At 36.1% G+C, this 23,065-nt stretch overlaps 1 protein-coding gene across 32 annotated transcripts in view; it reads left to right on the top strand.

Moving 5' to 3' along the window:
• The window catches only part of ZNF438 (zinc finger protein 438), a 182,194-nt gene that overhangs the window by 131,137 nt on the left and 27,992 nt on the right, over window positions 1-23,065 (top strand). For all 32 annotated transcript variants that reach the window (XM_065520492.1, XM_065520485.1, XM_065520481.1 and 29 more), the window contains one exon: window positions 19,367-19,434. In XM_065520492.1, coding sequence (XP_065376564.1) covers window positions 19,398-19,434 — 37 coding nt within the window. In that variant the 5' untranslated portion in view covers window positions 19,367-19,397. The remainder of the gene's footprint in view (window positions 1-19,366; window positions 19,435-23,065) is intronic.

Raw genomic sequence — 23,065 nt, 5'->3', positions numbered from 1 at the left:
TATGAACCAGTGCTTGAATGGTTTTCTGTGTCTCCTGAGATATTTAAAGAAACTGGAATTTAAGTGATTTTTTTCTTCAAATGCTATTTCTCCTTGTATAATAATGTTGTCATTGTTCCTTTTTTTCTTCCCACTTTTTCTTTCTTTTGTGATTGCTACTTACTCATCTTTCTCTTGATCGTTAATCCTACACAGATGTTGATAGTTCTCCTCCTTGCCTAATTTTTCTTCCCCACCCACCCAGACTCATTATTCACTGTCCTCATCCCTGATCTCTGTCCTCCAGCATTTACAAGGATTAAAATGAACCCGCCAGAGTCTGTGTGGCTATGATTCTGGTTTCAGGACACTAGAGAACACACACATTAAATACTCCCCAGGTGCTGGGTCGGCAGCTTCCTCTCCCGCCTGGTGCTCAGGCCAGGTGTTGGTAAGATGTTAGGAACCTGAACTGGCAGGAAATTATTAAGCTTAGATGTTGCCTCTGGACCGTCTTGTCCTCCAAACACCAAAAGCAGTTTGATTCTTAAAAATGTATTCAGAAAATGAAGCTACTGAGATATTTTCCCTCTTTATTTTCTTTTGGGTTTAAATAAATAGTAATGGTTATTCTACCCATGTGAAGTTTTTAGTTCTTAAATAAACCTGTATAACACATAGAGCATCTTCTGCAAAGAGAGTCTATGGATGCTTATTAATACATTAAACATTCCATTAAGCTCTAGGTTAATGAGAATTCAAGTTTTTGAGTGGTTACTTTGTTCTAGTCCTTTGATGTACCATTTTGCTGTGTGCAACAGTACAGTATTATTTGAGTAGTTTTATTCATTAACAAAATGTACCAAAATAAATTTAGCTAGGGTCACAGTGTTTAATTTAATAATATTACAATAATAACTACCATAATTAGTTTCAAATTTGCCTTCCTTCCCAGAGGATAAGACTTTTTTAGTTTTGAATGCCTTCTGAAGGTATGATAATGACAGCAAAATTAATGTCATGACCTTTATAGCCTGTTTATGGTTTTTCCATGTTGTACCCTAAAGGATTTAGGGAGCAGTGTACATCTAAAATAAACCACTTCGTATGGACAAGTTAAAAATTGGGTTAATTGAGTTCACATATCCTCAGCTGGTAGCACCTCAGTCAAGACACCATTTCATCGTAGATAAAGGAGCATGATTTTTACACTATAAAATCATTTTAAAACTATACATGTAATGTTTTAAAGAGAAAAACACTTTTAAAGGGCTACTTTTTCAAATATGTAACAATGTTTTCTCTTATTATGTTATCTGGTTTGACTTTTTCAATTAGGAAATCAGTCTGTTTTCATTTTCATAGCAAGAAAATGTTGATACAAACTAATGAGTCATGCTACATGAACACTAATGCACACTTCCTTTTGGTGATGGGCAGCAGCACTGTCCCTTGCAACGGACTCCTTTTCCCATTTCTAGTTTGTTGGTGGGACTTCCCATAAACAATCACCCTTCTAACTCCTGGAGACAGGAAACTTGGTTTTCATGGTTTATATATTTCAGTAAAATGCAGTGTTTGTATATTCAGCTAAAGTTGAGACAGTTACATAGGCATGTTAGGATCCTTAAATGTTTTGAGTATTTGATTGAAAAATTCCTATGGCAGTTGTTGCAAGTGGTGGTTTTGAGGCACTTTCATGCATTGTTGGATAAATCAGTGCAACTTCTTTGAAGGCCAGTTTGGCAAAATCTAGAAAAATGTTAAGTCAACCCAGAAATTTCTTACTGTGATTTCCTGTAGATAGACTTCCACATGTTAGCAAAAATGTGCATACAGGGGTACATACTGTATGTAGCTTTGTAAGAGCAGAAGGCTAAGAACAATCTAATTGTCAACCAGTGGGTTAAAAAATAATGGTTCCATGCAATCAAATACTATGCAGCCTTTAAAAAGAATGAAGATGCTTGTTAAGTGCTGAGATAGCAAACTCTCAAAAATATATTAAGTGAAAAAAGAACAGCATGTAAAATCTGCTTCAGTATGGAAATAGGGACACGGAACAGAGCTTATTTCTGTGTGTTAGTTTCTGTAAACACAAAACCGTTTCTGAAAGTATGCCCAGAAAAGTGCAAATAGCTGTTGCCTCTGAGGAGGGGAATTGGGGGAATAGAATGAGAAGGAGGCTTATTTTTCAATTTATTCTTTTTTTTAGGACTTGAATTTTTTTTTGACCTGATACTTATATTTTTTAACCAATATACAAACAGAATGTTAAAAAAAAGTTTTTGAAGACAATGTAAGTAAATGCTTAATATATAAATGCAGTAGTCTTCCCTTATTTGTGGTTTCTCTTCTCATTTCAGTTACCTGAGATACAGTACAATAAGACAGAGTTTTGATAGAGAGACCACATTCACATAACCTTTATATGTTGTTATATATGTGTTCACATTCACACATTATATGTTATTATAATGTTGTATTTTATTATTAGTTATTGTCAATTTCTGTGCCTAATTTATAAATTAAACTTCATCATAGGTATGTACATATGGGAAAAAATACAGTATATATAGGGTTTGGTACTGTCCAGAGTTTTAGACATCCACTGGGGATGTTGGAATGTATCCCCCATGGGTAAGAAGGGACTACTCTACATTTTTAAAGCAGAATAAAAATTATACATGCATTGTGATTACAGGTATTACAAAAGCCAAAACAAACAAACAAAAAGCACAGGAAAGAAATTAAGAGACAATACACCAAAATCCTAATAGTATTTATGTTAGAATATTAGAATTGTGGATTTTTTTCTTTGTTGCAAATTCATTAAGGTGATATTTCATTAGTGGAAAATATAAAAAGTACCCAGGTTTCTCTAATTCTAAAATACTATGATATACATGTGCTTTAAATAATATAAATTAGTAAATATATATATAAATTAGTTATCTAAATACTGTCACAGTTATGTCATGTTCATCTTTCAGAAATGTCTTCACGGCATTAGTATACAGTAATAGATGATTTTTGAAAAGTGAAAGCAAAAAGAATTCCAGAATGTTTCCTTCTAACCTGCTGGCTATTTGTCCCTTATTTATGTATTTATTTATTTATTTGAGACGGAATCTTACTCTGTCGCCCAGGCTAGAGTGCAGTGGCTTGATCTCAGCTCACTGCAAGCTCCGCCTCCCGGGGTTCACGCCATTCTCCTCCCTCAGCCTCCCAAGTAGCTGGGACTACAGGCACCGTCCACCACACCTGGCTAAGTTTTTTGTATTTTTAGTAGAGACAGGGTTTCACCGTGTTAGCCAGGATGGTCTCAATCTCCTAACCTTGTGATCCGCCCGCCTCAGCCTCCCAAAGTGCTGGGATTACAGGCTTGAGCCACCGCGCCCGACCTATTTGTCTCTTTTTTTTTTTTCGTATTTGTTCATTTCCTTTAGCTTTTTCTATGTTGGAAATAATTATTTTATAATAATGTAAGTGTCAGAAGCCATTAGGGGCATGGAATAAAAAAAGTTTGGGTGATACTGAAAAGGCAAATCTGTGATTAGAGTACTTAAGGAAAAAAATGAAAGTTTGAATTATTTTTAATGAAGAAGAAAAATTATTGATCATTTATTAAGCAGCAATTTCCACACCCACAAGAACACAAGAAAATATAAAACATAGATTAAGTTGTGGAGCAGAGAAGCAGAATCGAGTTTTAAAAAATTGAATAGTCGTTATAATGCTAATTGATGGAATTTTCATTTAAGACAAAAACTGTAAAGAAGAAAAAAAGCTACTGATGTCAACAGACCTGAGAGAAAAATGGGTGGAACCAGAAATGTGCATCAGTTAGAATGGAATAAAGGCGAGAGGTGGAAATAGTTTGTTTCCAGTGCACAGATTGGTCTATGTGGATGAAACCAGAACTCACGAGGTGTTTCGCGCAGCAAATAAGACTTAAGAGAGAAAAAGAATGTGGGGAATTCCAAATGATCTTAAAATTATATGAACTTTCTGTAAACCTGCTTAGTTTAAATGATTTTGTCACTGCATATAGACAAGAGAAGAGCAAAAACGGTGGAAATGTGATCATTTCAAAAGCAGTGAATTAAATCCAACCTGATTGAAGCACTGCCAGCCAGACTGATTGCGGAAAACAAAATAATGAACAATTTCACAGTACATGTCTATATTATGGAAGTGTAAATGACAGCCTCTTTATTTTATGGTTTTTATTTTTCTGCTAAGTATCAGTTATTAGCAAATAATGCAATTCTCTTTTGAAAAGCGTTCATCTTTGTTGTGATGGTAACTTCACTGGCCTGAATGCCTTCTGAACATTCTGTTAGCATTGGAAATCCAGGCTAGAAATTCCAAGCATGTTCTGCTTGATGTAGAAAGAATCACATCTTTTTCTTATATCTGTATCCTAGGCATTTGAACAAATAAGAAAACAGAGGATAGGCCTGTTTGTTAAAATTTACCGCAAACGTGGGTCTTTCTAGACTTAACTAAAATGCACTATGGCAGCATTGGCACTGTATTGCATTTACAGATAATATCAGAAATCAGTGTTTCCTAGGACTTGTTGTCTTCAGATAATGAAACTTAATATTGATACATCTGAAAGGCCCCCAAACCTGATGTTACATAAATTCAAGAGACTGAGACAATTTTTACTTTTACATAAAATAAATGTCTTAAATTATTTTAAGAGTGCTACAGTCCTTCTAAAAACACAACCAAGCAGTCTATAGAAATCAAATAAACTTATACTTAATTATCTGTCACTTTTAGTTATGGAAAAGTATATTAATGGCAGAATTAATAAGACATTGCTTCAAATTTTAAAAATCACAGATGGAACACATTTTTAATACTGGGAGGTAAAGTTAAGGAATTTTTCCAAAAAGAGCAAAAATTAATAAATAGAAAACAAAACATAGTAAAGCGGAGACAAGCATAACCAGCCAGGGAAGCTCACCATTTCAATCATAGGAATTCAAGGAGGAAAAAAAGAGAGCAGAGCAAAGTAAATGAGGAAATCTTAGAAAAATAATTGGCGAAAATATCCCAGGAATTGAATTCCACAAATTTTCTGATTAAGAGGCCCCACAAACACCTGGCAAGTTTAAGAAAATAGACTGAGACACTTTACTGTGAATTTTATAAATATTGTTTCCACAATAAAAGCAAATTATATACAAAGGACTACTCACAGTGGCTTTGGATTTCTTCACACTGACATTGGAAACCAGAATACAGTGGAACATTGCCTTTAATTTTCAACCTGGAATTGTGTACTCACAAAAATTATCAGACATTTTTATTGATGAGAGAAAAAGTAAATCTTCATCCTCCATTGTGGGACATCAGTTGATAATGCCTAAAATTGAACAATCAAGAAGTGAAATGATAAGCATGTTATTAACGATAATGGAAGTATAAATGCTGGGAGAATCAACTCTAAGAATTGAGAGTGCATGTCTCTGAGGAAGAGGACATGATGACTGCATTTTCAAAATAATAAGATGTATAGAAATGTTTATTCGACTTGAATTTTTTAGATAACAAAGTAGAAATAGAAAGATTATTCTAGTTGCATCAGAGAGAATAGATTGGACCAGAAGCAGGAAGACAATTTAGGAGGCTATTGTAATACAGGGAACAAGCAGTGAGGACCTGACCTAAGGCAGTAAGGGTGCCCATAGAGCAGAGACAATGGCTTTGGAAAACAGAGGAGGAGAACATTTGGAGGCAGGAGCTGCCTTGAGTTTGGAGGTAGCCTTTGAGACATACGTAGGAAGGAGAGAACATTTCACCCTGGAACCTGGGAACTAAAAATATAAATTTGCAGTTGTAGTTAGACCCAGATGAGTTGGAAGAAAATGAATAGAAAACCTATGAAGGAAAAATAAGGATCTAGGCTAGAACATATTTTCCTAATAGATTTTTATCAAGGCAGAAAAATGCCATCTTAAACATTCTTAACCTACCGAGTTCAGTCATACGTGCAGCACATGTTAAGGAACACGTGTGCCTGTATGTGCATGTGTTTATAGAAGTCAGTGCTTAGATCATGCAATTGGAAATAATGTATTTTGTACTTCTAAGTATATTCTAGTACTTTTTTTTTTTGGAAATGCCAAAGATAATAAACATTTGTTTTATTTTGAAAGAATTCTGGAGAACTTTATTAACATGTAATGTAATACGCTGGTTTTTGAGTAATTTTTTTACCAAGTATTTTCAGCATGTAGTATCCAGTTTAATCCTTTCTTCAGCAAAAAGAGTTAAGTATTTTATCTCTTACTTTCTATGAAGCAGAAACTGAAATGGAAAAAAAGATTAAATGATTTGTCCAAGATCATACAGTAAGAAGTTTCAGTTAGAAATGTACATCTCCCCACTCAGTTCCCCAGGTTTTTAACTCGTTGTATACCTGAGATTGGGCAGGAACATGATCCTGAAAATTAAGGGTGAGTATAGTTCAGTGACTGACATTCAGAAATATGTGTTGATGCCGGACACAGTGGCTCACCCCGCAAATCCGATCACTTCGGGGGGCCAAGGTGGACAGATCATTTCAGGTCAGGAGTTCAAGACCAGCCTGGCCAACGTGGTGAAACCCTGTCTCTACTAAAAACAAACACTAGCCGCATGTGGTGGCACATGCCTGTAATCCCAGCTACTGGGGAGGCTGAGACAGGAGAATCACTTGAACTCGGGAGGTAGAGGTTGCAGTGAGCCAAGATCGTGCAACTGTACTCCATCCAGGGTGACAGAGTGAGACTCAGGAGAGGAGGGAAGTGGGGAGAGGGGGAAGGGAAGGGAGGGTAGATTGTTTTTAAATCAAAGTCATTAGCAGCATGCAGCCATTTAGGGAAGGAAGATGATTGCCAAACATTGATACATTGTATTAATGCAAATATCAATATAAGCATTAAGAATTTACTACATGGATTAAAATTTATTTTGTAGATTAAGTTTTAGCTCCTCTAAAGCTTTAGTAACATTTTGAGAATTTTGTTATTTGTTTCTGAAATAGGACAGGTTGAGATAAGAATAAGCATTGCAGTTGAGCCAATGAAGAATACTGTTATTACAATTGAGCAAATGATGAGTACTATTATTAGTCAGGATTTATGTACTATAAGCTTCTATTAGATATTATTGTATATATGTGTGTGCATGTTAGATGCTGACAAGGTTGCAAAGAAAAGGAAATGCTTATATGCTGTTAGTGGGAGTGTAAATTAGTTAAGTCACTGTGGAAAGCAGTGTGGTGATTCCTCAAAGACCTAAAAAATAGAACTACCATTTGACCCAGCAATCCCATCACTGGGTATACACCCAAAGGAATATAAATCGTTCTACTGCAAAAACATTTGCAGACATATGTTCATTACAGCACTGTTCACAATAGCAAAGACATGGAATCAACCTAAAATGCCCATCAGTGGTAGACTGGATAAAGAAAATGTGGTAGATATACACCATGGAATACTACACAGCCGTAAAAAAAGACTGAGATTACGCCCTTTACAAGAACATGGATGGAGCTGGAGGCCATCATCCTTAGCAAACTAATGCAGGAACAGCAAACCAAATACTGCATGTTCTCACTTACAAGTGGGAGCTAAATGATGAGAACCCGTGGACACAAAGAAGGGAACAACAGACCCTGGAGCCTACTTGAGGGTAGAGGGTGGAGGGTGAAAAGGTGGGAGGGTGGGAGGAGGGAGAGTAGCAGAAAAAATAACTATTGGGCATTAAGTTTAGTACCTGGGTAACAAAATAATTTGTACAGCAGACCCCCTCCCCATGACATGAGTTTACCTATATATCAAACCCACACATGTACTCCTGAACCTAAAAGCTCAATGTGTGTATGTTTGTGTGTGTGTATGTATATAATATTATATAACTAAAGTGGGCCTGAAGGTATTTGGGTTCTCTTGCTCTTGAGAAACATAAATTCCAATCATTGCTTAGAAGAGGTATTTTTTTTAAATAAATGAAATATAGTACAACCACTATGGAGAACAAGCAATTGCTTCTAAAGTTAAGTGGTCCATGCTTAATAGACTTAATAATTCCACTCCTAGGTTTTTACCCAAGAGATATTAAAACCTTTATACAAAAACTTGGACACACACATTTATATTTATATTAATTCATGATAACCAAAAACTGGCAACAACTCAAATGCCCATCAGTTAATGGATTAAAAAATTGTGTTATATGCATATAATGGAATATGATTCAGCAACAGAAAGGAATCATCTACTGACACACATAATAAGTGAATATTTACTGTTTGATGTATATGAAATGACAGGAAATTCTAGGACAAGCAAAACTAATTTATAGTGACAGAAAGCATCAGTGGTTTTCTGGGGCCATGGGTGAGGGATGGAAATGTATTACAGAAGGGCACTAGGGGACTTTTTGAGATGATATATATTTTCAATAGGGTGATTGTTTTAAAATGTACTTGGGTTTGTTTTAGTCGGGTATGGTAAAGTGACAGGAGACAACTGCCTTTGAAAGAGGAGTTTAGGCCGGGCGTGGTGGCTCACGCCTGTAATCCCAGCACTTTGGGAGGCTGAGGTGGCGGATCATGAGGTCAGGAGTTCAAGACCAGCCTGGCCAACATGGTGAAACCCCATCTCTACTAAAAATACAAAAAATTAGCTGGGCATGGTGGCTGGCGCCTGTAATCCCAGCTACTCAGGAGGGTGAGGCAGGAGAATCGCTTGAACCTGGGAGCCGGAGGAGGACTCTGGGCTGGAGTACAGTGAGCCAAGATCTCACCACTGCACTCCAGCCTGGGCGACAGTGTGAGACTCCATCTCAAAAAAAAAAAAAAAAAAGAAGAGTTTATTACTTACAGTCCCTTAGAGGAGGGGACACACCATACCATTCAAAGCCACTGGGAGAAGCGCCTGCATCAGTCAGGAGGCAGAAGGAGCCAGGGGAAAGCATGGCCCAGAGCCTTTGTTGTAGTTTCCCCAGGAAAGACAATGTAGGACATGAAAAGCTGTTTAACATTGGCTAGCTTGAATAATTTCAGTGGTCCCGGGCCTATAAGGTAGTCCATATCACTCCAGTGAGTTCGGCTGGAGAAATATTGGCTTGGTGTGTTAGTTAGATAAAGGAGGTGATTGAGGATATGGGCTTTGGATTGGTTGGTTTGCATATGAAAGACATGCTCACAAGGGAATCATGTGCAATATATAGGAATTAGCCCTGGAAGGGACAGTATATTCCCCTCTAGCAAGTCCTCGAAGAAGTCACATCATCATAAAATATTACAACAAGCCATGACTGATACAGTGATCACTGTAAAGGTGTATATATTTGTCAAAGCTCATCTTAAAGTGGGGTGCATTTTTGTTGAATGTAAATTATCCTTCAACAATGTTACTTTAAAAGTAAAAAAACAAAAAAGTTAATGAAATGGACCAACAGTCCCTGATGTACCTTAGTTTAACTCAAGATTTTTCAACTTTATAATGGTGCGAAAGCCATGTGCATTCTGTAGTAACTGTACTTTGACTAGCCATACGACCATTCTGTTTATCACTTTTAGTACAGTATTCAATAAATTACATGAGATATTCAACACTTTATTATAAAATAGGCTTTGTGTTAGGTGATTTTGCCTGTCGGCTAATTTAAGTATTCTGAGCATGTTTAAGGTAGGCTAAGTTACAACATTTGGTAGGTTAGATGTATTCAACACATTTTTGAATTATGCTATTTTCAGGACTTAGGATGGGTTTATCAGGATGTAGCCCCATCATAAGTTGAAGGGACATCTGTAAATGGGTACATGAAATTACTTAAAACAAGCCAAGAAAATTCATCCTCAAGTGCATTAAAAATTTTCAAACAACACCTAAGTATATAAAGGCAAAGAGCAGCATTGAATACTTGAGAATTACAAGTTCATCCAGGCAGTTCCTATTTTCGTTCCATGTGTCCTGATCATTTTCATGTTACGGCAAAAGAAAAAGTTGGCATTTTCAGTTATATGGTGTCTGAGTTTATACAACATTTTGGAGTTATTTCCTGCCATATTCCTAAGGAATACTAATATGTATTTATTTTGATAGCTAACAATAAAAGGCTTCACTCAGCTTCTTCAAGTTTTTCAGTGATGAAGTTATGTAACTTCCAGTCCATAGCTGAGTATCAGTAATCGTGAGAAAGTTCTTTCTTATATCCGGTTGAAATTTGCCTCCTAGTAACTTTGTCTTCCTCACCGGTCCTAGTCCTGTTCACTAGAGTTACGTAGAATTCCCCTAATCCTGCTTCCAAAATAACAGTTCTTCAGATATTTGAAGATGGCTAGCATCTCCCCCTGAATTTTTTTATTTCCCAGGTTTGTTCCTTTCCCAGCTTTTAAAACTCATTTTTCCTTATTACTTTGTCCTGGCCATTCTTTGTTTTACTGACTTTCCTTTATTTTTAATAGTTGCACAGAGACATTCTACATTGATTTCCATCAGAACACACTTGTATATATGTACATGTATGCATGGGAAAGGGATGAGGGGCAGAGAGGGAGAAGCTGCACTCAGGAGAGCATGAAGAGGGTATATATGGAAATGAGACATACCTTGGGAATGAATTCTGGCCCATCTGAGTGACCTTGAGCAAGTTTCTTAATTTTCTTTGAGCACCTCAGTTTCTGAACTTGATGATAACAGTGCAGATCCTCGTATGAGGATGAGGTGTTTGTGAATTACCTAGTGATAGGTCTAGTACACAGTAGCATTTGTTGCAGAAGAGCTACAGTATAGAATACAATCTAGGTGAAGCTGTCATCTATGGCTTTGCTGACTCTGGTTCTAGCCTGAAACTAAGATCTTGTGTGACTATCAACATGTTAGACTTTAAAATCAAGAGGCACAGAATAACAGTAGAATTAAAACTAGAAGATGGCCTGTCAAAAGAGCAGCTGCCCAATCAAGGTAGGTTAGTAACATTATCTTAATATATAAAGAAAAGCCTGTTAAGAATTGCCAGCTCTGAGACATTAAAAGACTCATTACCTTTTTTATATTTCCATGTTTTAAGTTATCCTGGCCAGATTTATTATGTTATGGCATTATTTATGACATAATGATAGTATGTCAGTGTGATGATATATGACATGTTTATTCCCTAGGAAATAGTTTCCTAGAAATAATCATCTACATTGACATCTACATCGCAACTCTGTGCCTGGTGGCCACATACACATGCAAGAGCATGCACTTATACACGTACTCACAACATGGGTTAAAGTTAATCAGCATGTTGAGCATGAAGCAAATTATTTTCTTTTATTCTCTTACATTTCTTTATCTACATTTATTTTTAGGAACCTTAGCAAAGCAGCATAACAGAGACAAAGCAGTGTCTGCCTTAGGTTTCTTCAACAAGGAATAAATGGAAAAATTTTCATTTATAACACCATCAAGCTGTCACTTTGTCAAGTAACCAGTTCACCTAATTTTCATTTTTAAACAACTGTGTTTAAATATGGCTTATTAACTAAAACGAAAATTATGTAACAGTGATTTATAAAGCACATTGTATTAGATCTTGCTATAATTGATTGTATTCGCTGTTTGCGTTCTTTTATTCCTTTCTGATAGATTTTTCTATTTAATATACTTTTCAGCAATTTAAGTAAGAAAAGTCAGGTTATAATTTTCAGAGGTTTTTCCTTATAAACTATGAAGGATGCAGTGGCTGTTAGTGCTATATTATGATTCCTTGAGTAAAAATGCACACTTACCCAAGGAATCATGGTATAAGATTTATTAAATACTGTTAGATTTTATGTAACTATTTAATGCATATTTTCCGCCAGCGTATTTATCTTATTATCCAGTCAAATCAGAGGATGCAATATTTTGTAACTATCCAAACGTTTTTTAACAGGTGTTAGGTATATTTATTACATAATTTATTTGTGTTTAATAATTATAATAGAATTAAATGCAGCAGTGCTTTATGTCACAGCAAAAGACAATACAATTTCATTTGAGTGGGTGTCCTACATGAAAAACCAAGATATTAGGAATACAGTTAAAATTATTTTGATGGCACTCCTTTTCTAACATAGTATTTCAAAACAATGAAAATTAAAACCTTTTTCTGATTGCAAAAGCAGTATTTATTCATTGGGGAAACTATGTAGTATCACTTTATATGCATAAAAGGGAAGATTATGTAGCACTTTAATGCCCCACTGAGAGATACATACTTTTATTATTGGGTAATTTTTCTCTTGAGTTATGAAAAAATAACTGAACCATACTGCTCTGTAACCAACCCTTTTTTTGGAATGAAAACAGGGTCTCAGTCTGTCACTTAGGCTGCAGTGAGTGCAGTAGCACAGTCAGGGCTTACTGCAGCCTTAACCTCCGGTCGTCAAGGGATCCTCCCACCTCAGCTTCCTGAGTATCTGGACTATGGATACGCACCACCACACGTGGCCAGTTTTTGTATTTTTTGTAGAGATGGGTTTCACTGTGTTGCTAAGGCTGGTCTCAAACTCTGGGCTCAGGCGATGCTCCCACCTCTGATTCCCAAAGTGTTGGGATTATAGGTGTGAGCCACAGCGCATCGCTATAACCAGCCCTTTTATACAAAAACATGTCATAAGCATTTTTTATATTTTTAAATATTTTAAGAAACATTTTAAAAAATAGCTTTATTATAAAAATATACCCTAATTCTAAGTTTTGCATTTTTTGTATATTTTAAACGGCACCCTTAACATTTCTTTAAAGGTAATGAGGATGATGATAATGATGATGGCTTTACACATTACAATGATAATTTTTTGAGCAAAATTCCTACATGAGGAAGGAAGGAAGGTCTGGGCCAAAAGGAATGCAGAATTGTAAGGCTCAGGATGCACATTGCCAGAGAGTTTGTACCAACTATAATACAGGAAGTAAATGAGCATACCCCTTTCCTCAGACTTCTCCAAAAGTTTGTATTATTTTTCTGCCAATTTAGAGGCAAAAAAGTAGTATTATTTTAGAAATTTGCAATTCTTTGATTTTTAGTAAGTCTTAACATTCTTTCTGATGATTACTTGTTAAATGTTGTCTTTTATAAATTTTTTAAGTCCTTACTCATTTTTATAGTGGAGCATTATCTCATTGTTATTTCTTTTATATTAGACAGGAATACAAGAACCATGTCTACTATATCTTTTCCAGAGTGCATAGTAACACTACAAACAACATCTGTTAAATGAATGTCTGTATGTCTATTAGAATTTTTAAATTTTTTCTCAATATTTACCTTTTAATTTTTAACAGCTATATTAAGATATGATTGGCATACAGTCAATTGCATATATTTAAAGTACAGTGAGATAAATTTTGACATACGTATACACCCTTGGAACTTAATCATAATCAAGATAATGAATATATTCTTCACCTCAGTGGATGGGTGTATGCTTGTAGGGTCTCTCCCCCAACCTTCTCTGTCTCCCCTGTCCCCAGGCAACCATTGATCTGCTTTCTGCCACTATAGTTTACAGTCTCTAAAATCTTATGCAAGTAGAATCATAGAGTATTGCTCTTTAATGTCTATCTTCTTTCATATAGCATCATGTTTTTGGAGATTCATTTCTGTTGTGATGTAGATCAACAGTTCATTTAAAATGCTGAGTAATGTTCCATTGTATGTTTATATATTCCATCTGTTGGTGAACATTTGGGTCGTTTCTGGCTTGGAGCTACTACAAATATAGCTGCTGTGAACATTCCTTGTACAAGTTTTTGTATAGACATATGCTTTCGTTTCTCTTGGGTTGGTAGGAAGGGATTAGCTGGATCCTAAGGCAGGTGTATCTTTTCTTAATAACCAGTGATGTTGAACATCTTTTCTTTTTTTTTTTTTTTTTTTTTTTCTTTTTTTGAGACGGAGTCTCACTCTGTCGCCCAGGCTGGAGTGCAGTGGCCGGATCTCAGCTCACTGCAAGCTCCGCCTCCCGGGTTTACGCCATTCTCCTGCCTCAGCCTCCCGAGTAGCTGGGACTACAGGCGCCTGCCGCCACGCCCGGCTAGTTTTTTGTATTTTTTTGGTAGAGACGGGGTTTCACCGGGTTAGCCAGAATGGTCTCGATCTCCCGACCTCGTGATCCGCCCGTCTCGGCCTCCCAAAGTGCTGGGATTACAGGCTTGAGCCACCGCGCCCGGCCTAACATCTTTTCATGTTCTTATTTGCAAGCCATGTATCTTTTTTGGAGAAGTGTATGTTCACCTCTTTAGCCCATTACAAATTGGGAGATGTGTTTTCTTATTTAGTTTTGAGAGTTTTATATACAATTTCTTTATCAGATTATTTTCAAATAGTTTCTCCCATTTATGGCTTGTCTTTTCATTCTCTTATTGGTATCTTTTGAAGAGCAGAAGTTTGCAATTTTGATGAAGTTTAGCACATTAGTTTGTTATTTTATGGATTATGTTTCAGATGCCATGTCTAAGATACCTATGCCTGACTAAAGGGCACAGTATTTTCTTTTAGAAGTTTTGTGTTTTACATTTGGGTATATGATGCATTTCAAATTTTGTATATGGTGTGAGGTATGGCTCAAAGTTCTTTTTTTGTTTTTCGCATATAGAGAAAGCATCATCATTTGATGAAGAGACTATTCATGTTCCACAGCTTTCCCTTTGGACTTTCATGAAAATACGTATCTGTGTGGATTTATTTATGGACTCTCTATTCTGTTGCATTGATCTATATGTCTCTTTCTTGAAACTAAAGTAGCATCAGTCCAATTTGTTTCTTCTTTTTTAAGGAAGTTTTGATTATTCTGAGCTCTTTCTATTTTCATGTGAATTTTAAAAATTGGTTAATTTCTACAAAAAGTCTACTGGGATTTTGATGAGGATTATATTGAATCTATATATCTATTTGAAGAAAATTGTCATTTTAACAACATTGAGTCTTCCAACCTTTGAATGTGGTATATCTCTTCATTTGTTTAGATCTTTTAAAATTTTTATGAGTGTTTTTTAGTTTTCAGTGTATAGGTCTTTTGCATACTTTGCCAGTCTTATCCTTAATTATTTCATTTTTATGCTGTTATAAATGGTGTCTCAATTTCTGATTTTTTGTCTCAATTGCTGATTATTTCTAGGATACAAAAATATAATTTATTTTTGCATATTGATCTTGTATTATTTAACCTTGCTAAACTCAGTTATTAGTTAGAAGGGCTTTGTTTGTAGATTCTATTGAATTTTCTAATTAGACAATCATGTCATCTGCAAATAAAGACCATTTTAAGTCTTGCTTCACAATCTGAATACATTTTATTTATTTTTGTTTTATTGCACTGGCTAGAACTTCCAATACAGGGTTGAATAGAAGTGGTGAGAATAGATATCCTTCTCTTGTTTGTGAACTTAGAGAGAAAGTATTTAATCTTTCATTATTTAGCATGATTTTAGCTTTAGTTTCTCATATTAATAGATGTGTTTCACCATAGTGAGGAGTTCCTTTCTAAATTTATAAAGGATTTATTTTTATCAGTAATGGATGTTGGATTTTATCACATGCAATTTTTGTATCTGTTTAAATAATCGTGTAGTTTTCTTTTTTAACATAATAAGATGGTAAATTACATTTATTTTGAATGTTAAACCAATTGTGTATTCTTGGATAACTCTACTTGATCACGGTGTATTCTCATATTATTGGATTTGATTTGCTAGAAGTTTGTTTATTACTTTTGCATATGTGCTTATGAGGGATATTGGGCCATAGGAATCTTTTCTCGTAATAGTTTTGTCTGGTTTTGATATCTAGATAATGCTGACTTTTTAGATAGTAACATTTCCTCCTTTTCAATTTTCTGGAAGGATTTTCAGTAGAAGTCACTAGAGAAGACATCAGGGCCTGGAGTTCTAAGAATTCTAGATTACAGTTGTTCTTACTGTTTATTGTCTTCAGACTTGTACTGTTTTTGTTTTTGTTTGTTTTCTTTTTCTTTTTTCTTTCTTTCTTTTTTTTTTTTTTTTTTTTTTTTTTTTTTGCCCAGGCTGGAGTGCAATGGCACGATCTCGGCTAACTGCAGCCTCCGCCTCCTGAGTTCAAGTGATTCTCCTGCCTCAGCCTCCCGAGTAACTGGAATTACAGGCATGCACCACCATGCCCAGCTAATTTTTGTATTTTTAGTAGAGACGGGGGTTTCTCCATGTTGGTCAGGCTGGTCTCACCCGACCTGAGGTGCTGTGCCACCTCGGTCTCCCAAAGTGCTGGGATTACAGGCATGAGCCTCCGCGCCTGGCCAGACTTGCATCATTTTATTAATAGTAAAAAATCTGTTGTTACCCTTATCATTGTTTCTTTATATGCAATGTGTCTTTTTCTCTGGGTGCCTTTGAAAACTTTTTTTTTCACTAGTTTTGAGCAGTTTGGCAATGATATACCTTAGTATGGTTTCATGTTTCTTGTGAATCGGTGTTTTGAGATGTTTGGATCTGTGTGTTCACAGCTTCATCACATTTGGAAAATGTTCTGCCATTCTTTCTTAAAAATAATTTTTTTGCCCTTCCATCTCTCCCCTCTTCAAATACTGGCATATTAATCTTCTTAAAGTTGGCCTGCAGCTCACTGATGCTCTCGATTCTGATTTTTGTTTTTTGTTTTTTTAATTTTACTGTCTTCTCCATTCTGTGTAGTCTCGATAGCTGTGTCTTCAGATTTGCTAATATTTTCTTCTGACATGTCTAATGTACCATTAATTCCATGCAGTGTATTTTTCATCTTATACATTATAGTTTTTATCTCTAGAAATTTTATGTGAATTTTTTCATATCTTTTCTACCTGTACTTAACATTTTGAGCATATGAAATACAGTTATACACTTAATGTCCTTGTCTGCTAATTCTAATATGTGTCAGTCCTGGTCAGTTTTGATTGTTTTCTAAATTATGGATCATATTTTTCTGCATTTCTGCATGCGTGATGATTTTCATTAAATGTCAGTCATTATGAATTTTACTTTATTTGGTGGTAGATATTTTTGTATTTCTATAAATATTTTGTGATTTGTTCTGGCACATAGTTAAAATAATTTGAAACAGTTTGATTTTTTCATGTCTTGATTTAAGATTTATATGAAACCAGAGAAATACACAGTCTAGAATTAAGTATTCCCCCCTACTAAGGCAAGACCCTTCTGTGTACTCTACCCATTCCTTTGTGAATTGTGAGTTTTTTCACCCTAGCTAATGGCAACAGGCAATATTCCTGTTCTTCTGTGACTATAGTGTACCTTGAACCTTTCCCTGGTCTTGGGGTGTTTCCTCACTTGCCTGTGTTGATCATTACAAAGGTAAATAACCCAGCAAGGACCCTCTCTGTTGTGCTCTGTGTGTAGCCCTCTTTTCCAGTATTCTGGAAATCTCTGCAAGGATCTTTCCTCACATAGAGCTCATCACAGTTGTTGCCATAGGGCTCATTGCAATTGTTTCCTGGCTCTCAGGGATCAGTTTTTCTTGACATGATGATGCAGGATTTTTCTTGACCCCTTTGTCAGGTTTGCAATAGGGATGCCCTGTTTACTCAGCCCACCACACTCAACCCCTTGCAGGAGGGAGGGAGCTCGTGAGCAAATGAGAGCAGGATCAGGCTGGTTGCTTTGGGTGCTGGCAGGAGCACGCTCCATGCACACCTTGCGGCCGTGCCCAGGTGGGAGTGCCTGTGATCCCCGAAATCCCAAAGGGCATGCTGCAGTGCTCTCTTAGCTTAGTTTTGCCATTTGTGGACCGCAGTGTGTTACTAGCTCAGTGGGCCCCTTGTCTTGTCAGGTGGGGCGTCTATACTCCGCCAGCAAGGGCTAGTGTGACAGCCTTTTTGGGTACCTACATCCAGTGGGTCCCAAGCTCTTGTGTGGTGTCCAAGAAGAATGATGTCGTGCCAACACTTGAAGGATGGTGGAGGCAGATAATTTTATTTAGCGATGGATGGCTCTGAGCGGAGAGAGGAGCTGGAAAGGACGGGACGGTCAGGTAGTCTTCCCTGAAGTCAAACTGTCTCTCCAAAATTAAGCTGTCTCTTCTCTGAAGTGCAGCCGTCCCCCTGAAGTCAAGTTGCTTCTCTTCAGTCAAGCTGCTTCTCTCCTCTACTGACTGAGTCCAGGGTCTTTATAGGCACAGAATGGGGGGCAGGGCAAGCCATGGGTAGTTTTGGAAAAGGCAACATTCGATTGGTGAAAAGACATTATTCAGAAAGAACCAATCAGGAGAGAGCAGGCAAACGGGGATAGAAGTTCTCACCTTGGGCCGCAGGTTTCGGGCTACTTTGTCTTGAAGGTGCCGTTTCACGGGGGACCCGCCCCTGTCTGCCTAGAATTTCTCTGCCTCCTGCTTCTACACTGATGTTCACTGTTTTGAAAACATTGTTTCATACATTCTGTCTGTGTTTTGGTTGTTTCAGGCAGAAGCATGAATCTGGTCTCTGTTACTCCATCTTGGCTAGAAGTAGTAATCATGCCTTTTAATTTTGTCCAATTTTCTTACTTTAAAAATATTTAAAATTTTAAACCAAAAAATTCATCAGTCTTTACCTTAATGGGCTCTGTACTTGGTGTCATGCTTAGAAACTCTTTTTTGTTTAAGAACTTATAAAAAAAATTACTTCTATTTTTCAAAGATTTGAGTTGCCTTATTCAGATATTAATATGGAATACTACATATTTGGAATACTCACAATTTGGAAAATAGCTAAAATGTGGGGAATGGGGGAGAACACCTGTAATTCCATCACCAAACACACTGTAAATTTATATATTGACATATTTTCTTCCGTGTGTTTTCCTGTGCCTTTATTTTTTGTATATTTGTAATGCTGGTGTCTGTCATTTAGCATGTTCATCCAGTGCATCGCATCATTAACCTTTTTTATGTTGCTACGTAATCTTCACAGTTGCATTTTAATGACTGAGTTATATTTCATCAAATGATTATATTGCAATTATAGTACCTTTAAACTGTTAAGCATTTTAGCTGTTTGTTCTTAAAGTATATGAATCAATTATCAGAGAGTACATTTTCAGAGAATCCTAACTTTGCCTACTTACACATGACCCCATGAGAGCAGAAATGTGAGTAAGGCCCCTGATGTGTCGTTGCATCTATCTCCAAGCCCATTCTAGTACATCCAATAAAATCCTGTTTGTAGAAAAATGAGAAGAAATAAAAACATCAATTCTTAATAACTCAATGCATTTTTTATTACTCGTGTAGTTATAAAACAAACTTTAAAAAACAGCTTAGAATTTCTATATTTAGTATGCATTAACATGCTCTCTCAATTACTTTCTAATACTTATTTGTGCTTGCTTATTTTTAGGAAAGATACTATTCAAGTCCAGTACATCATAATGCAGAATTCTTTAGCAGTACCACCAAAAGATGAAGGTAAGATAAACTGCTGAGGAAAATGGTGATGTGTCTGTTATAGTTTTAATTTAATACATTGAATATCATTGACCTCTAATCATAAGGTAACTTATTTCTTAGAATTAAAAACAAAAATTATAATTATATATGAAAACTCATTTCTTTTGGTAAATAATTTGAGTGTATATGGATTCCTGAGGTTTAAGGACCTGTCTCCTTTTTTAGGCTGTAGCACCTTGAGAGCAGGGCCATCTCATTCCACCCAAAACTCACAGAGCCCTGCTTATTCACTGGCAGTTAACTGGCACTAACAGATATCAATGAAATTAAAAAGTATTGGCTTTATTGAAGCAAAATAACACAAGTATTTTAGTGAGTAGAAGAATATATGCATACATATTCATACACACATCTGTAGACATACACTTAGAGGATATAGAATTTATGTATACATTTCTTTGACCTGTTTCCCCTGATAATCCATTTTAAAAGAAATAGAAAAACTCTTTTACTCTATACAATGTATAAAAAATAAAATAATGATTTTTTAACAGGCACTTCTGGACCTTCCAGAAGAACCTGGACCTCCAGATGGAGGTAGAGTCCTTTCTTAATCAAGAGTATTTAAATTATCCTCACCATAAAGGATACACTCTAACCCCAGGGAGAAATCCCAGGCTTTCCCTGCCCTATCTAGTTTCTTCCACACGGAAGAGAAGTTCTGATGTGTGTGAGAAAAAAGACATATCTTTAATGAGGCAAAATTAGGCTGTCTTAGTGGAACATGTAGCTTTTAGTAAAAGGAGGGAACTTGTTATGAAGGGCCCTTAAATAGAGCACACACTCTGATCTCTGTCAGTGAGAAGGGTAGTATCATAACTCTTGAGCGCATGGAATCTGGATTTGAAACTCAGTCCTACCACTTAATTGTAAAACCTTAGGTATATCACTTGACCTCAGCTTCCACATCTGTAAATCTATAAAATGAAGATAATAAGTCCCACTCTATAGGATATGTGGAGACTAAAGGAAATAGCATATGTAAATCACCCAGCATATTGTTGTTTGTGTAGTAGGCACTGATATGATGATAAAACTACCGTTCTTAATGACTATTATTAATATCTGGGACCTCCTCATCTTTGAGACTGGTCAGTGAGATGGCCATGAGGCTGCCTCTTGCTTGGGAATGCCTAATGACCTTGGAAGGCCAAACATGCTCCAAGGAGACCCATGAGGAGTAAGCAGGAAGCAGACCGCTTGGTTTGATTGTTATCCAGGAATTTATCCCAAGGGAGAGTGAGAGTCCCTGAGACTCACACAAAATCCAGCCGGGAACACTAGGGCAAGGAAGGAGATGGGAAACCCCAACTAGAAATCAAGAGCACGTGTTTTCCTTGAGTGTTCTTTGGTATATATTCTCTGGAAGATTTGTGGAGCCCTAGGTAGCTGATCAAGGGTTTGATATTCGGTGTCCAAGCTGATATTACCTTCTTTTATCCAAGTAAGCGAGGAGAGGCTTAGCAGTAAAAATAATGGAACAAGTATCAGGAAAGCTGGACTCCATTCCAGACCTGCCTCCAAACAGCTGTGGAACCCCAGGCAAAGTTATTTTGCCACTGAGCCTCAGTTTTCTCATTTAAAAATCGAGAATGACTAAGTGTTCCTTTCAGGCTCTAAAAAGGTGAGTCCATATGAGTAAACAACGAGCCACTTGGCTCTGGCTGATACAGAGGGAGAAAGCACTCACACCTCTTGGCTGCTTTGATTCTCATCACAGTTTGTTTTGTTCTGATGTCTACCTCCCTGGGCTATAACATAAGCTTGGATACCTCCATTGACCAGAAAGTAAGACCCCTTTGCCTTACCCAGAGCTCAAGTGAACCTCCTCACCAATCTTTTCTGGGACTAAAGATGCTTAAGCCCAATCCTGGAATTTGACAGAGGAGATGTAATAGCCTTAGAAAACCTAAGTCATGTGCCTCCAGTGTGATATCATTCTGCCTACAACTTTACATCCTTTATTTTATTTAATCTTCACAATAAGTTAGACGTAAACCTTATTTTACAAGTTCAAGATTAGGTATTTTTTGCCAAGACCACCAACAAGTAAGTGACTGATCCAAGATTTGAACCCAGATCTATCAAAAAATTTATAAAGAATATTTATATAAATTATAGAGAACATATATTTATAAAGAATACTTATAAAGAATATTTAATTCATAAAGAATATTTCTATAAGAATTTAGAATAATTTATAATTTAAAATTTATAAAGAATATTTCTAATAATTTTTGATCATCTCCTTTTTCTTCTCTGATCAAAAATACTATGCTTAATTACACATATGAATGCTTAAAGCCATTTTAAATCAAAGTGAGCAGAAATTATAACTTAAATTATGGGAAATTACATCTATAAGGAAAAATTAGGTATATGAATATGTGTAACGCCTAAGAATTGCCCAGTTATTCATTAATTTATTCATTCATTCAAATGCTTTCTGTATGTCTTAGGTTAATATTAATATGTTTTAACAAAAGCATCAGATTTATTATGATTCTGTTTATGATCAAATATAATTTATGGCTAGGTGTAGCAGCTCCCACCTATAATCCCAGCACTTTGGGAGGCCGAGTTGGGAGGATAACTTGAGGCCAGGAGTTTGAGACCAGCCTGGGCAACATAGTAAGACTCCATCTCTACAAAAAAAATTTCAAAATTAGCTGGGCATGATGGCTCATGCCTATAGTCCCAGGTACTTGGAAGGCTGAGCTAGGAGGATTGCTTGAGCCTAGGAGTTTGAGGCTGCAGTGAGCTGTGATCATGCCATGCATGGCACTGTAGCCTGGGCAACAGAACAAGACTTTGTCTCTAAATATATATATATATTTTGTCTGATATATATATACACACACACACGTATACATATATATTACGTATATATTTGTTTAATTACATGTACATAATTTATGTGACATGAGAAGTTTGCTGGGCACATGCTATTTATTAAATGCAGATTGATTTATTTAACAAACCATTGATGGCTAGCTATAAATTATGATACCTTTGAATTTCCAACTTATAAACACATACACACATATTATATGCATTTCTGTATAAAATTTAGATAAGACATTACCAACAGAGTTGTGAGCCTTAAATTAAGGAAAATATGCTGTACCAACATACTGTCCCCAAACAAAGTTCATATGGTAGAAGCAGGTTTAATGATCACCAAGGTAATTTGTACCAGGAACTATCAGATGCTGTGAAGAATCCAAAGGTAAGTCATACAGAGCCTGAGCTTTTAGGCTCTAAAATCCTGTTGGAACAGCATATATGCATGTCCTTAACTAGAATAAAGCATGACTAATGCTGTACTAGAAGTGAGTATGACATACTTTGAAAATCAGAATGAAAGAACAGTTGGTTAAGCTAAAGATTTTGAGGCTGGTCAGGAAACACAATGGAAGAGATGACATTTGTTCAGGATATTAACATATATGTACAAGTCAAGCAAGTGGAATTTAGGCCAGGGGGTTTAAAGCTAGGAAGAACTGGCAGCATTATTAACGGAGAAAACAAATTTAAAATTCTGGTTTCTTCTACTTAAATGTTATCTAATTTCAGATAAAGAGATTTA

Source organism: Macaca fascicularis, chromosome 9 (assembly GCF_037993035.2).
Source record: "Macaca fascicularis isolate 582-1 chromosome 9, T2T-MFA8v1.1".
NCBI lineage: Eukaryota > Metazoa > Chordata > Mammalia > Primates > Cercopithecidae > Macaca > Macaca fascicularis.
Note: the sequence above shows the minus strand (reverse complement) of the source record. Positions and strands in the feature narration are given on the sequence as shown.